The 14,597-nt window shown below is 45.2% G+C and overlaps 1 protein-coding gene across 2 annotated transcripts in view; it reads left to right on the forward strand.

Annotated features, from left to right (window-relative positions):
* The window catches only part of LOC149307452 (repulsive guidance molecule A-like), a 34,246-nt gene extending 20,503 nt beyond the window's left edge, over positions 1-13,743 (forward strand). For both annotated transcript variants that reach the window (XM_089539191.1, XM_089539192.1), the window contains exons 3-4: positions 8,180-8,691; positions 10,666-13,743. In XM_089539191.1, coding sequence (XP_089395317.1) covers positions 8,180-8,691; positions 10,666-11,388 — 1,235 coding nt within the window. In that variant the 3' untranslated portion in view covers positions 11,389-13,743. The remainder of the gene's footprint in view (positions 1-8,179; positions 8,692-10,665) is intronic.
* Positions 13,744-14,597: the final 854 nt, after the last annotated feature.

The raw sequence follows: 14,597 nt of genomic DNA on the forward strand, positions 1-14,597 counted from the left end.
TCGTCCTAATATTTTTATTTCTTATTCGATTGCTTGCATTGCTGTGTGTCCCCAATTTGAATCGAAGTATTCCATCATTTCTGCCCAGTCCTTCCTGAATTTGCCAGTTGATCTGTTTCGGATCAGCTGAGACAGTTTATCAATTTCTGTGCAATCATACTTTTTCATAACCATTCAGAAAGAAAGAAAGAAAGAGAAAAGGCCAAGGCAATGGGAATTAGTTGGTTCAGCACTGCATATATAAAAAAAGATTGTTTTTCAAGCCCAGGTTTATGATTTCACTTCTTAGGAGCACTTCTGTTCCGCTGGCTTTGAAGTTCACCTTTTGCAAACCTTGCTCCTAATTCTCCACAAATGGCAGGCCTTCTTATTCCAGAGGGACAGTTTAGGGCCCTACCTTCCCTGCCTCTGAGCATGAGAGGCTTTGATGGATGGCCCTGGATAAAAGGAGGGAAAGGGAGGAGGAAGGAAAGGTAAGAGGATCTCTTCCACTCAGACCACATCCAGAAACTTCACTCTCTTCTTCCCTGGCCAGTCCTTAAAGCACCACATCTTGGGTTGCCTCCTCCCTTTAGCAAAAGCCGCAGGTAATCCATGCTGCTGGGGCTGCAAATTTATTCCGGGGTTTACTCTGAACTTCAAAAGGAATGAAGTTATTTGGGGGAAAGGAATCTGTATCTTGGGGGAAACCCTTTTAGCATTTGGACTAAAGCCCATCACAGATTCCCCAACCCACTGACATGGAAGGGGGATGTCCACTAGTCCGGCTGACTTTAGGAGGGCTTGGGTGATATTAACTTAGATTTCAGGGACATCCCCATGTTAGTCTGGAATATCAGCATGCAAAGGGATCTTGTAGCACCTCTGAGATAAATGAATGAAATAAATTGTAGCATAAGCTTTTGCAATCTTGCTTTCGTAGACTTGTTGCTGTCCTCTGAGGCTGAAAGAGTGTGGATTGCATCTGAGGAAGTAGACCGAGTCTACGGAAGCTTACGCTACAATTTTGCTCAGAGGTGCTACAGGATTCTTTTTGCACCCTGAATGAACTAGATTGTTCATTTGGGAAAAAGGTGGGACCAAAATCAAATGAATAACTAAAATGCACAGAGGAGAGGAATTTCAACAGCTGCTCACTATGATAGCTCAAAGGAGCATCCAGCCTTGCCAACTCCAGAATACCAAGCTGCTAAGGATAAACTGCCTTCGCAGATAGTTCTCAGGCTAGAAATCCCAGGATTATCCCACTAACATGGCTAGCGGTGGCCACTACTGCCTCCGCACCCGCATTGGTTGCCATAGTCCTGGCACAGCCAGCCCTGCAAAATACAAATAAAGGTGAACATTGCCAACTGAAGCCTTTCCCCATTTTTCCCCAGGGACAGAAAAGCATAAAATCCCAGCTCTAAGACAGACAAAGCTTGGCAGACATCTCTCTCCTCTCTGCTCTTCGGTTCTTTCCCTTTCCAAACTCACGGACAATAAAATCTCCATTTTAGGAATGCTGGCTCTGGTTTTCACACATCTTCCTTCCCCCCTTTTCACGCCTCTCCTCATGCTGTTGAAACCTGACCTCATTCCTTTGCACATGGTGATAAATTTATTGCTCTATCAGATTCTTTCTTCTTTTACACGCCCCGATGGCCTGATTCCTTGTCTTTCTTCCTTGAGACTTTTCTTTCTCTTTTTGGGGACCTGCTGCTTTCAGGGTCCCCACACTACCCCCTTTTTCTTCACCCTGGTCTAATCAGTTTTATGGGACCCCTCTTTCTCCCCTCCACCGTCTTGTCATGCAAACAAGGGTGGGATAATCCATCTTTTTCTTGGCTGCAAAGAACTGACTTGATGATTAGCAGTTCAAAGACCCTGGAGATGAATGGCCTCCCGTCAGGGTTGCACCAAAGGGCATTCACTCCTCCATAGTCCTGGCCATTTGGTTTTCTTTCCTGGTGGGTGCCCTCTCTGCCGAGGCTTTCTAAAACGTGAGGCAGAGGCGTGCATCACTGTCCCGGAAGAGTGTTGGGGTTGTTTGGTTGCTGCTGTGAAGCCTTCTCACACAGTGTGTCTGTAATGTGCCTTCAAGTCGCCTGTCGACTTGTGGTGACCCCATGAATTTCATAGGGCTTTCTTAGGCAAGGAAGACGCAGAGATGGTTTTGTCAGTTCCTTCCTCTGAAACAGAGCTTACAGCACCTGGCGTTGGTTGGTGGTCACCTGCCCAAGTACTAACCAGGGCTGATCCTGCTTAGCTTCCAATATTAGAGGGGATCTGGTCGCTTTAGGGTACTTAGGTCACTTAGCCAAAGAATAGTTGTGCATGCATTTGTTTGCAAGGTGCCTATCAATTCATGGCAACTCCATGAATTCTATAGGAGTTTCCTAGGCAAGGACTTGTGGCGACCCCATGAATTTCATATGGTTTTCTTAGGCAAGGAAGATGCAGAGATGGTTTTGTCAGTTCTTTCCTCTGAAACAGAGCCTACAGCAACCTGACATTCGTTGGCGGCCTCCTGCCCAAGTACTAACCAGGACTGACCCTGCTTAGCTTCAAATATCAGAGGGGATCTGGTGCCTTTAGGGTACTTAGGTCACTAGCCAAAGAAGAGTTGTGTATGTATGTGTTTTCAAGTTTCCTTAGGGTTGCCATAAGTAGGAAGCAACTTGAAAGCAAACAATACACACACAACATACAATAGTGGATCTGGTATAATAACCCTTGAACATCCAGATTTTGCTATCTACCGGGGTCCTGGAACCAAAGCCCAGTAGATACCAAGTGCCCACTGCAATATGTACTATGGGATGTGGTAGTGAAATGGTGTCCCTTATATAAAAAGGCAAAATCAAGGTTTAGTGTTTTGAATTTGGATTATTATTTTTTTTGGAAAATATTTTCTATCAGTGGATAAAGAACCTCTGGATAATGGAGGGTCGACTGCACTATGCGCTGGTATTACCAAGGCGTTGAATCTTAACCACAACCCAATTCTCCCTTTCTTTCACTTGGAGCAACTACAACTCCCAGAATGCCCCACCAACATTCCAGGAGCTGGAGTCCCTAACAGTGCTCCCTCCCTTCCAACCTTTCCAAACATTTCTAAGTCACCCACAGCTGAAAGGCAGATGCATTGTGAGTCGATGGAAAATGGATTATGGGAACATGAACCAAGAAGAATTTTCTTGGCCTCCGTTCAAACCCACTTTCCAGGGTTGTGTGTCAGATTAAATGGGGCTGGCGTTGAAATGAGGTGGAGTTGCTTTCCCAGCATTTCATATTCATCATCTACAAGGCAAGAGGTCCCCTTTTCCAAATTCCAGAGGAGTGGAAAAAGACTTGAAGGAGCAGCAGAAAGGCACAAGGGTCTCCTGGGGCCCTTTCACTCAACAGAGTTATAATGCTTTCATTGCACATAGGCTCCATCCTATGGCATTCTGGGATTTGTCATTCAAGGAGGAGTGTTTTGAATTCCCTCCGCCAGAAGCTGCTTCCACGCTACAAAACCCATGCAGTCTGGTACCACTTTAACTACCATGGCTCAGTGCTATGGGATTTGGAGTTTGTTGTCACACTTGCTTGCCTTAGGAGCCGCATGCAGCCCACAGGTTGCACTTTACCCACCCCAGATATAAGGGCATATGATAGTGTCCATTTTTGTTGTCAGTTCCTTGTCTACTTTTGCCCAACTTGGAATTTGCTTCCTTTTCTTAACATCAGGCTGACCTTTTCTTTGAGCTTTCCAACCACCAAGATCCCTGCATCCAGCTCAGATCTCTTCCTAATGCACATGCGGAGTTAGTGGTTTTGTCTGATTTATGGTTGCATCACTTTCGTTTGCTTCCATTGGACTGAGATTTGGCAACAACTGAGGTCTGGGGCAGAAGCAAAACGGCCTTTCAAAGTTGCCCACCCTGGCTTACGTTGAACTGCATTTTGCCATTTTAAGGCCGGTTCTCCCAGTTTGGAAAGATCAATTTGAAGCCCGAGGACTGAAAAGCTCTGCAGGCCCATTCTTGCACAGTGTTTATTTCCAGTCACCTTCTGTGCAGTAAACAGATTGAATTATTATGCCTTCAGTTTAAATACTGGGAGGAGCGGGGAGCCAGGAGTGAAAGTGTGCGCCTGAAAATCCTTAAAGGGAGAGGATATTTTCTCTTAGCCGCCTGAATTATTGGGGCTGCTTTATGCTTGTCTAAGATGAAAGCGCAGGGGGGTTATGCTAATGGATCTACTTTCCACAATGTTGAGTAAGGAGGTTTCTCATACCTCCTTACTCAATAGGTTACCAATGGCACCCACATGCCTCAAAAAAGCTCCTTCCCACCATTGCTAGACTAGCTGCCTGCCTCCTTCCTTCCCTTTATTCTCTGCCAGGTTTCCTAGCTCAATGGATAAAGCCTCAAGCTTTGCATGAAAGAGGTTCCAGCTTGCAACCTAAGGATGGTATGAATATTGGAACATATTCCATCAACAGTTGCAGAGTTCCCATGTGCTGAGAAGATTTCTAATTTGGGGTTGTGAGAACTCCTACATGGCTTTTCAGCATGCAGGAATCCTGTTTTCTGTGCAGAAATAATGTATTCTACAGGAAAATGTTGTTTTCTGTGCAGAAGGCAAGATTCGTGTGCACTAAATGCAGTCTCCTGTGCAAAAATGGCCAAAGGGTCATATATACATACACACACACATATATATTTACACAACCAAGTCCCAAGCTGCAGATAGTCTTTAAAAACTTATTTTGGTGCACAACGAAGTCTGAAACGGTGCAGTTTTTGAGGAGTTTAAAAAAAAACAGGAAGAGAATTGCTAAAATTGATTCCTTTGAGAATGAAATTAGCAAAGGTTCCTTTTGCAGGCTCCCACTTAATGATCTGGCAAGGCCTTTTTCTTGGGTAGAGAATTTGGTGAGCGGATACTGGTTAGGCTAGACATAATTAAGTGTTTGCTATTCACATTTACAGTCACGATACCATTTCCACACCTGTAAACTTCCCCCAAATCCACCTTGAAATCCAGGCATCAATGCCGAGAGGCGGATTTCTATGGTGCTGGGCAGCAAGATGCTGAAGGATCGATTCTGCGGTGCGGATGCAGCCAGTGTCTCGGGTTTTGGCCCCAATATCTCAGGGCCTGGGATAATCATGAACTGAAATCCCCCAAAACACATGAAGGGCAAGGTTAGTTTTAAAAGATATAGGGTTTGCAGATAAATAAATAAATAGGAAGGGTTGTATGGGCCTTAAAGTGGCTTTGAGGGGGTGCATACAGCTGACGGGCTGCATTTTGGAGATAGAGCCACTCACTCCCTTGTGCCACTGTGGACATGCCTCACCCTTCTTTGGTCCAACCCACCCCTGGCAAACACAGGAATCCTTCTCTGATCTTGGCTTCCACCTCCTTGATGTGCCTTGCGTCCGTGCCAAAGAGACAGGATCCCGTAGGTGTTTGTGCAATCTGAAGGCATCCCAGGTGCGGAGGAAATGTGCAGAAGGAGGCAGCTTTGCCAACAGATTAAGGCAGAAGGAGGTGGAACGGATCTCAGCTTGAGAGCCCTGCCGTCATTTGCATTCTCAAAGAACACCTTTGTTTTCCCAGAGCTGGAGGAAGAGATTCACACTGCAGAAATAATGCAGTTTGATACCACTTTGCTCTGGCGCCACAACAACAAATGGCAATTCCCAGAATTCCATAGCATTGAGCCATGGCAGTTAAAGTGGTGTCAAACCAGATCATTTCTGCAGTGTGCCTTAGATGCAATTCTACACCTGCTCACCTTGAGCCACATATAGAATTAATGTCTTGATCAGGACCAATTTTGATTCGCTTAGGCATGGCACTAAACAACAAATTGCAGTTCCCAGAATTCCATAGCACTAAGCCAGATCATTTCTCTCAGCCTCAGAGGAAGGCAATGTCAAACCCCCTCTGAACAAACTTGCTCAGAAATAGGTTCACCTTAGGGTCGCTGTAAATCAAAAAGGACTTGGAGGCACACAACAACAACAACAGTCCTAATCCAAGGAAGAGAATGAGTCCATCAGTTGTGAGTAGCTGTGATCTTTAGTGCAACCTCTATGCTCAGAGGCAGTCTACCTCTATACTACCAATTGCTGGGGAAGAACAACACAGGAGCTCTGCAGCGCCTTCACCTCCTGCTCTTGGCCTTCTTAGCAGCACAAGGTTGGGCATTAGCAATTTGGAAAAGACACACTTTTCTCAGGATCCAGCCCACATCTGCTTACGTTCCAGCATTGCAACAACATGGAGAGGTGGGAGGAAAAAGGCATGTGGCTTTCACATCTGTTTTGCTCACATTTCTCTGCCTCCGTCTCCACACACACACATATGTACACATACTGGCCTTGTCCAAGTTTATATGCAACACCTGGCTTTGGAAATTTAGCCTTATATGGAGACATGGGTGAAACAGCAAGTGGAGAAGTTTGGGTCAGAGATGAAGCTTAGGATGGAAGAACTTTTCCTGGGGAAACAGTGCCCCCTGCTGGCCCTGGTGTGCATTCACTTCCCTTTTACCAGTCTTAATAAACTGTTCCAAACAATTCCAAAAGCATCTTGGAGTTTTATCTCCAGGTTCTGGATGGAGGGCCATGGCAGTGTGTAACTTTTATGTCTGTAACTTTTTCAAAGTGCATCCCCAAATGCATTTATTCTGTGACGAATGAATGAATGAAACAAAGGGACTTGCCTTCTGTGGAATCAAATATTAGTTTGGAATAGTTCAGTCTTTGGATAGAGTCAAGCTTGTTGCTTTTTTTGGACTGCAACTCCCAGAATTCTTTTGTCTCCGCCTCTTTTGTGCATGCCCTGGAGATCCATGAATGCATGGATCCTACACAGTGGTCGCAGAGGGAAAGGCACCCCAAAATGTAGGACATTCGAGAAAAATATAACACATGACCAAACAAATGCTAAAAACTCACAGAAATGTAAATGCATGCTTCTCAGTCATGCTCAAAATGGAGGACATTTTTGAAATTCCTCCTGGACAGAAGGTTTCAATGTAGGCCAGGGATTTCTAGTTTCAGAAGGTATTTGGTTTTGGTTTTTGCTGCAGTGGCTCACAAAATTACAAATCCCAGGAGTCTATAGACCACAGTCATGGCAGTGAAACTGGTAGCTAGCTCTGAAATATAAGGGTTAAGTAGGGCCCTAAGAAGCTGCCTTGGACTGAGTCTGATCATTGGTCTGCCTGGCTGACTTTCATTATGATTATGATTATGATTATGATTATGATTTATTATGATTGCAACAACTGACAGGATTTCAAACATACACTCCCAACTGTCCCAGTTTGGCAGGGACAATCCCAGTTAATCCCGTCATCCTGCTTTTTCAGCTGCTTTTAAAACATCCCAGTTTCTCTCTCCTCCTCCAGCTTTCCACCTTTGTCCTTATCTTATCTGAAACACTGAGAGCTGCTGCAAGTCAGAGCTGACAACACTGGGCTGGATGGGTTTGCTATTTTCTTACAGCCAGAATCCTGTATGGGAGTCTTTGTTAATGGATTTATGTATGTGGGATTTTGAAGTGGTCAATTTCCTAACATCTGTTTCCAGTAGAAGCCTGCTGTTACGTTACCAGGACCAGCAAAGTGCCTGATGGCTATTGCAGACCGATGTCCATAGCTCACATTGCTGGTGTCCTGATACACATCTTTACAATCCATTAACCATGTTTCTTAGTGCTTCTACTTCTTAGCTAAGTATATGTAAAATTGCACTAAAGCTGCATCCACACTGCAGAAATAATCTGGTTTGACATCACTTAAACTACCATGGCTCAGTGATACGGAACCTGAGAAATGTAGATTCCTGCGACACCAGAGCTCTCCAACAGAGAAGGTTGAAATGTCTCACAAAACTACAATCCCCAGAATTCCATAGCACTGAGCCATGGCAGTTAAAGTGATGTCAAACTGGATTATTTCTGCAATGCAGATGCAGCCTGAGTAAAAGGGGATCTAGGATTCCAGCATACGTTCCTATGAGTTATGGGTCTTCCTCGGAGGATGTTCCTGGAGGCCCTTGGGCCGAGAGGAGCCAAGATTCCTGTTGCAACAAGTGCATGGAAGGAGAACCAGGGAAATGAAGATGGATCCAATTCCTTGAGAGCTCTCCTTTGCTTGACCTTATGTCTCTTATGTCCTCTTCCCTCCTAGTGACGTCTCCCTGCAGAATCATGAAGTGCAACTCTGAATTCCTGGCCGCCACGTCTGGACCCCACAACCTGGGTGCGGAGGAGGCCCCCGAATTCTGCACCGCCCTGCGCGCCTACGCCCACTGCACCCACCACACCGCCCGCACCTGCCGGGGGGACTTGTTTTACCACTCCGCTGTCCACGGCATCGACGATCTCATGGCCCAACACAACTGCTCCAAAGACGGGCCCACCTCGCCACCCCGCCTCCGCCTCCCACCAAGAGGAGACAGCCAGGAGCGTTCGGACAGCCCCGAAATCTGCCATTACGAGAGGAGCTTCCATAAACACTCCCCGCCTCCCAACTACACTCACTGCGGGCTCTTTGGGGACCCCCACCTCAGGACTTTTTCAGACAGTTTCCAGACATGCAAAGTCCAGGGGGCTTGGCCCCTCATAGACAATAACTACCTAAACGTCCAGGTGACAAACACACCTGTCCTGCCCGGTTCCATGGCAACAGCCACCAGCAAGGTAAGCACAGAGGAAAATGGTCATTTTCACTCACATTTTGCTCCATGTGGATTGAACAAAAGCAAGTCACTTGCTCAGTGTTTTCACTGGGGCTGGAAAGAAGGGCTGCAGTCCACAAGAGCATTACCATTGGTCCTCCACATTTGCGGCTTTGACTTTCGTGGATTGGATTATTTGCGGCTTTGATTAATATGTTCTCTCTAGGAATCTCTAGGTCCTCCAGTGCAACTCTTCCAGAAGTTGACCATTGTGTTGTGCTGGAGAACCTAGAAATTGGTAGAGAAAGCACTTCTCTAGGCATTTGCAGGTCCTCCAGCATGATTCTGTGATCAACCTCTGGCAGATATTGACCATGGAGTTGCGCTGGAGGACTTAAAGATTCCTAGAAAAGTTTTCTCTGAGGTCAAAAGCATAGTGAATTTATATTTGGGGTTTTCGTCCCTATCCCCAACGAATGTGGAGGGACCACTGTAGTTTTATGTCCCGAGAAACTACAATTTATGAAACTTTATATGGCTAGTCTTTACACCTACTAGGAAAGGTTTTTTATGTTGAGGAGGTTGCCCTCTTGTGGACATTGTGTTAGTAATGCCTTACCTTTTACTTATTGGCTTACTATCCTGCCTTTTCCCCAAAGGCAGATCATGTCATTCAAAAGCAATATTGTGGGCTTTCCGTATTTGCTGGAGTTAAGGGTTGCAGGACTCCCTTGCAAGTAGAACAACCACAAATTAAAAAACCACTACATTTTAGTTGAAAGAACCTCTGTCTAGGAATCTCTAAGTCCACAACTCTGTGGTCAACATCCATCAGAGGTTGACCCTAGAATCACGATGGAGGACCTTCAAATGGTCCTCCAGTGTGACTCTATGGTCAATGTCCAGCAGAGTTGTGCTGGAGGACCTAAAGATTCCTAGAGCGACCATAAATTGTATATATGCAGCGACTATCGTCAGGCAAAACAGTTCATTCATGAGGCTGTTCTGTCCCTTTTCAGCACTGATCTGCATTTTTATAAATCTACAGCAAAAAATAATAATAATAATGTATAGCTTGAATATAGTTCTTTTCTCCTGAATCCAATTAAAATCTATGTTGCAATAATATTTGGGGAAGAAGTAGCAAATGAATTATGTTATGTGCTATAAAGACATCAGAAGCAGAATACAGGGATCTAATGGAAATTGAGGCCAAGAAGACACAATTAATTAAGAACATTAGAACAAAATGTTATTGTTACAGCCCATTTCCTTTGAGTTAATTCCCTCCCTGTCTGGTGTTACAGAAAATCCAGTTACTGGTGGATTGGCTTTGTGTGTGTGTGTGTGTGTGTGTATACACATGTGTGTGTGTTTTTCCCAGGAACTGGGGGCTGACAGAATTAAAAAGCCCTATGAAATTCATGGGGTCCTTATAGATCAATAGCCAAATTGAAGGCACACACACAGACAAGAGCAAAAACCTCTGTTTTTCTTTTTGCCCAAAATTGCTGAATTTCCCACAAGCTGCGCTTTCACTGCAGAAATAAAGCCATTTGGTGCCACTTTAACAGCCATGGCTCCATGCTATGAAATTCTGGGAGTTGTAGTTTTGTGAGACATTTAGCCTTCTTTACATCAATGTCAACGTCAAACTGTATTATTTCTGCAGTGCAGATTGGACCTGGGTTGGCTGATGAAATAAAAAAAAGCCAGAAGAAAAGCTCCTCTTCCAGGAAGCAACAATCCATTGCCTGATCCTGGTTTAAACACACATAGTACCCATTCCAGAAGTTATCTTTCATTAGCTATTGCCTTTTGAGTTGTGTCAAGGCCAAATCCATTTCCAGAGAGATAAAATCTCACCACTTGAGGGTCCTTAAGTAGTACAGATGGGGATGGAGGCAAAGTGTGAGATGGGTATGGCTGGAATTCAGGACCCTTGTCACACATAAATGTAACTTTTCCCCTTTTCCTATCATCTTTCCCCACACAGCTCACCATCATCTTCAAGAGCTTCCAGGAATGCGTGGACCAGAAGGTCTACCAAGCTGAGATGGATGAACTCCCCGCTGCCTTCGCTGACGGCTCCAAAAATGGCGGTGACAAGCACGGTGCCAACAGCTTGAAAATCATTGAGAAAGTCTCTGGCCAGCACATCGAGATCCAGGCCAAGTACATTGGCACCACCATTGTGGTCAGGCAGGTGGGCCGCTACCTGACCTTCGCTGTGCGGATGCCCGAGGAGGTGGTGAAAGCTGTGGAAGATGGAGACAACCAGGGCCTTTACCTCTGCCTCCGGGGATGCCCGCTCAACCAGCAGATAGACTTCCAGGCCTTCCGCTCCACCACCCAGACCACGGAAAACCGGGCTCGCCGAAAAGGCCCCAGCCTTCCCTCTTCGCCGGAGGCTTTCACCTATGAGACAGCCATGGCGAAGTGCCGAGAGAAGCTCCCAGTGGAGGACTTGTACTTCCAATCCTGTGTCTTTGACCTTTTGACGACAGGCGATGTCAACTTTACCCTGGCTGCTTACTATGCTTTCGAAGACGTCAAGATGCTTCACTCCAACAAGGACAAGTTGCACCTGTACGAAAGGACACGAGCTTTGGAACCAGGCAATATGGCCTCCTCAAAACATTCCCCGCCTCCTCCTCTTCTTTTGCTTCCATTGCTGGTCTTGACATGTTTGAGCCATTGTCCAGCCCTCTTCCTATAGACCCAGCATCACAGCACTGAGGAATGAAACAGTTGTGTTAGAGTAATCCAGAGGCCGAGGCTTGCATACTGGAGTTCATGTTTTATTAACCCCTTCTCTCCCTCCAGAAAACCCCAACATGTTGAACGGTGTTTGGACCTTTGGGAAAACCGAAGGCCTCTCTTTACTTTTGAAGCATCTCTACTAGATTAGGATCCCAAAATTAGCCCTGTTTTCATGTTTTCTTCATCCTGTCGTGGAGGACAATGGGAGGATGCCTTGCTGTCCACCCCAGCGTCTCCTTTTGTCTTACTGTGAGTGGTTTGTGGTCATCGTAGCATTGGCATCTATGTAAATTTTCCCGAAGAGGTGCCGCTCCTTGTTGCTGCCGGAGAGAGAATGCCAGGAGTGCAACTGGGGTGTAAGAAAGAAAAAAAGACCCACAGAAAGGATTCTGTGTGGCACAGACCCATGCTTTTGTGGTTGTCAGTCCATTGGATGTACCTGCTTGTGCCAGGGAGTGCCAAATGCTCCCTGAGAAATTGGGTCACACATGCATTTCTCTCTCACTTTGGGGTACTTGGTGCTCAGTGTGCAAACATGCTGGTGCACAACTGCTCTCTATCTTCTTCCTTGTGCAGCTGCTGGTAGTTGCCTTTGCATAGCTGTGTGGGTAGCAAGTATTACAAAGCTATCCTTCCTTCCTTCATTCCTTCCTTCTCTCTCCCTTTCACTTCCTTCTTCCCTCTGGCATCTTCTGCAGCTGTACAAAGGAACTTAAAGGTGCATGTCACAAGTGGCTTTGCTCCATAGCAAAGAATGTATTTTGCACACAGATGGTCCCTTGAAGATTGTATATAGTCACTGGGAATGATTCCTGGATGAAACCCAGGAGAGCTGCTGTGTAGAGCAGGGGGGGAGAGGGAGGGCAAATGGTTCAAAGGCCAATTTTGCAGCCCAAGGAGAACTCACCATTGGTTACCGAAGCTCAGAAATATGCTTTTTTAAAAAACCTGTGAGGGATGGGAGAGTGTGTCTGATTCTAAATGAAAAGCATCGCAGCAATTTTTTTTTCATTTCCATAAAATTTTAAAGGAGGGTTAATGTTGGGCTTCAGAGGCCATGGTCTGCAAAAATGGACTTGGATCCAACAGGGAGATGAGAAGTGGTTCTTACGTCTGCGTGACTATTAGTAGGAAGCTCAAGATTATTGGAGAGTCTGGAATATCAGTACGCAAAGGGATCTGGCAGCACTTTTGAGACATACTTTTGAGACATACTGTAGCATAAGCTTTTGTAGACGAAGTCTGAAGAAGTGGACCGAGTCTACGAAAGCTTATGCTACAACTTCTTTCACACAGCTAGTCTCAAACGTATTGCAAGATCCCTTTGCATAATGATTGGAGACTGTATCCCAGTTTGCACAGAATATTCGGCTTGTGTTCAGGTTTATGCCTACAATCTGTTTGGTGTCTTACATACAAATTCCCCTTGTGAAAGAGAGGTTGGATGTTATTGACCAAGGGTTGCGCCCAAGATTGCCGAAGCAGAGTTGTGCAAGCTGTGCCACTATACACAGAGATGCACATATGGTTACACAATGTTGCTGTTCAGCACAAGGGCTATGTTGCACCGATCACTGCACAATTTGCATTACATGGCCCTGATGCAAGATCTTGGCAGATGTGGTGCATTGTTGCTGATGGATAGGACAAGGCTGGAGACTAACTTGGCACAGGGATATATAAGGTGGAGAGCAGCTTGAGTCTACCTGTCAATGTAATGGATGAAGACACCAAGGTTAAAATCTCCACTCATTAATGGAAATCCAATGGGGACATTGGGCAAGTCATATTCATTGAATCTCACTAGAAGGCAGTGACAAGCCTCCTCTGAGTAAACCCAAGAAAACCCTATGATAAAGTCACAATTAGTCAGGATAGAATTGAAAGTACCTAACAGCAACCACAAAGCAGGAACTTCTCAATGCTCCTCCTCCTTCACATTTTCCCCCATCCTTTCAGACTAATCTCTCCACCTTTTCCCAATATTTCCATTTCTCATGTTCAGATAATTAAGAGTGCACTTTATTATTTTCCCCTACCAACTGTGTTTGGGGCTTTTGGGTTACGTTTGACCAAGTTCTAGCATTACAAGTGAAGCAGAGCCAATGAAGACCCAACAAATAGAGGTGGGAGGTGGGGAATTAAGAGCAAAACATGGGGGGAGTGGGTGGGGAGCATTCAACAATCTCACATGTCCTCCTTCCCCCCCCCCCAACTTCTTTTGTGCATGTAGAACATGTGTGGGGTGTCGATGTACATACTGTAAATTATTTATTGATGAAAATGCAAGTAAAGCTTTTCTTCCCAACACGGTGTGCATACATGTGCGTTTCCATTTGTGGCATCATTTAGGGATAGGAGATGTCGCCGATTGGGTCGTGTGTGTTGTAGCTTTTATCCGTTCAAAAAGGGATAAAGAGTGTGGATTTCCAAATTGCAGACTGAAGGGTAGAATAGTCTGTCACACTATACAGTTACAGCACTATTACCCCACTTCGAGTGCCATGGCTCCATCCTATGTAATCCTAGGATTTGTAGTTTGGCGAGATTCTAAAGCTTCCTGGCATATAATTCTAAATATCTCAGAGAACCACAAATCCCAAGATTTCATAAAATGGAGCTAGGGCAGTTAAAGGAGAGACAAGATTCCCCTAGAGCTTGGCAAAGGTCCTTTCTGGAAAGAAGGGTTACATCTCCCAGAATTCCCCATGTTTCTGGGAGAGTCAGAAAGTTGTCCTAGAAAGGAACTTTGCCAAGCTTTGGGTGAACAACCAGTATCCAAAAAAGCCAACCTTGACATTGCCGTTTTATATCAGGGACACGATTTTACTACCACATTAAATACAATAGAGATAACTCCACTCATTTTTGTATTTTACTGAACACATCACTAGTTGAGGAAAGAAAGAAATTGACAGAACCTTTCATGGGAGGTCAATGTTTTAAATTTCATTACAAAAATAATGTGGGCAGAAGGAGAAGCAACTCAGGGATATACGTGGCCAAGCAAATGCTTGAGATATGGATGATCCGCCAGGGACAGGGTTAGATTAAAATGTCAGATTTCGGAATGCTCCAGAGATTGGAGTTTGGACACTTGACAGACAATATTAAACACTTTTTAAAATGCTGGCATCAAGGGATTTGCTCCTCATTGTCTCCCCT

This window comes from Sceloporus occidentalis, unplaced genomic scaffold (genome assembly GCF_023333645.1).
Source record: "Sceloporus occidentalis isolate IW3139 unplaced genomic scaffold, rSceOcc1.0.p SCAF_9, whole genome shotgun sequence".
NCBI lineage: Eukaryota > Metazoa > Chordata > Lepidosauria > Squamata > Phrynosomatidae > Sceloporus > Sceloporus occidentalis.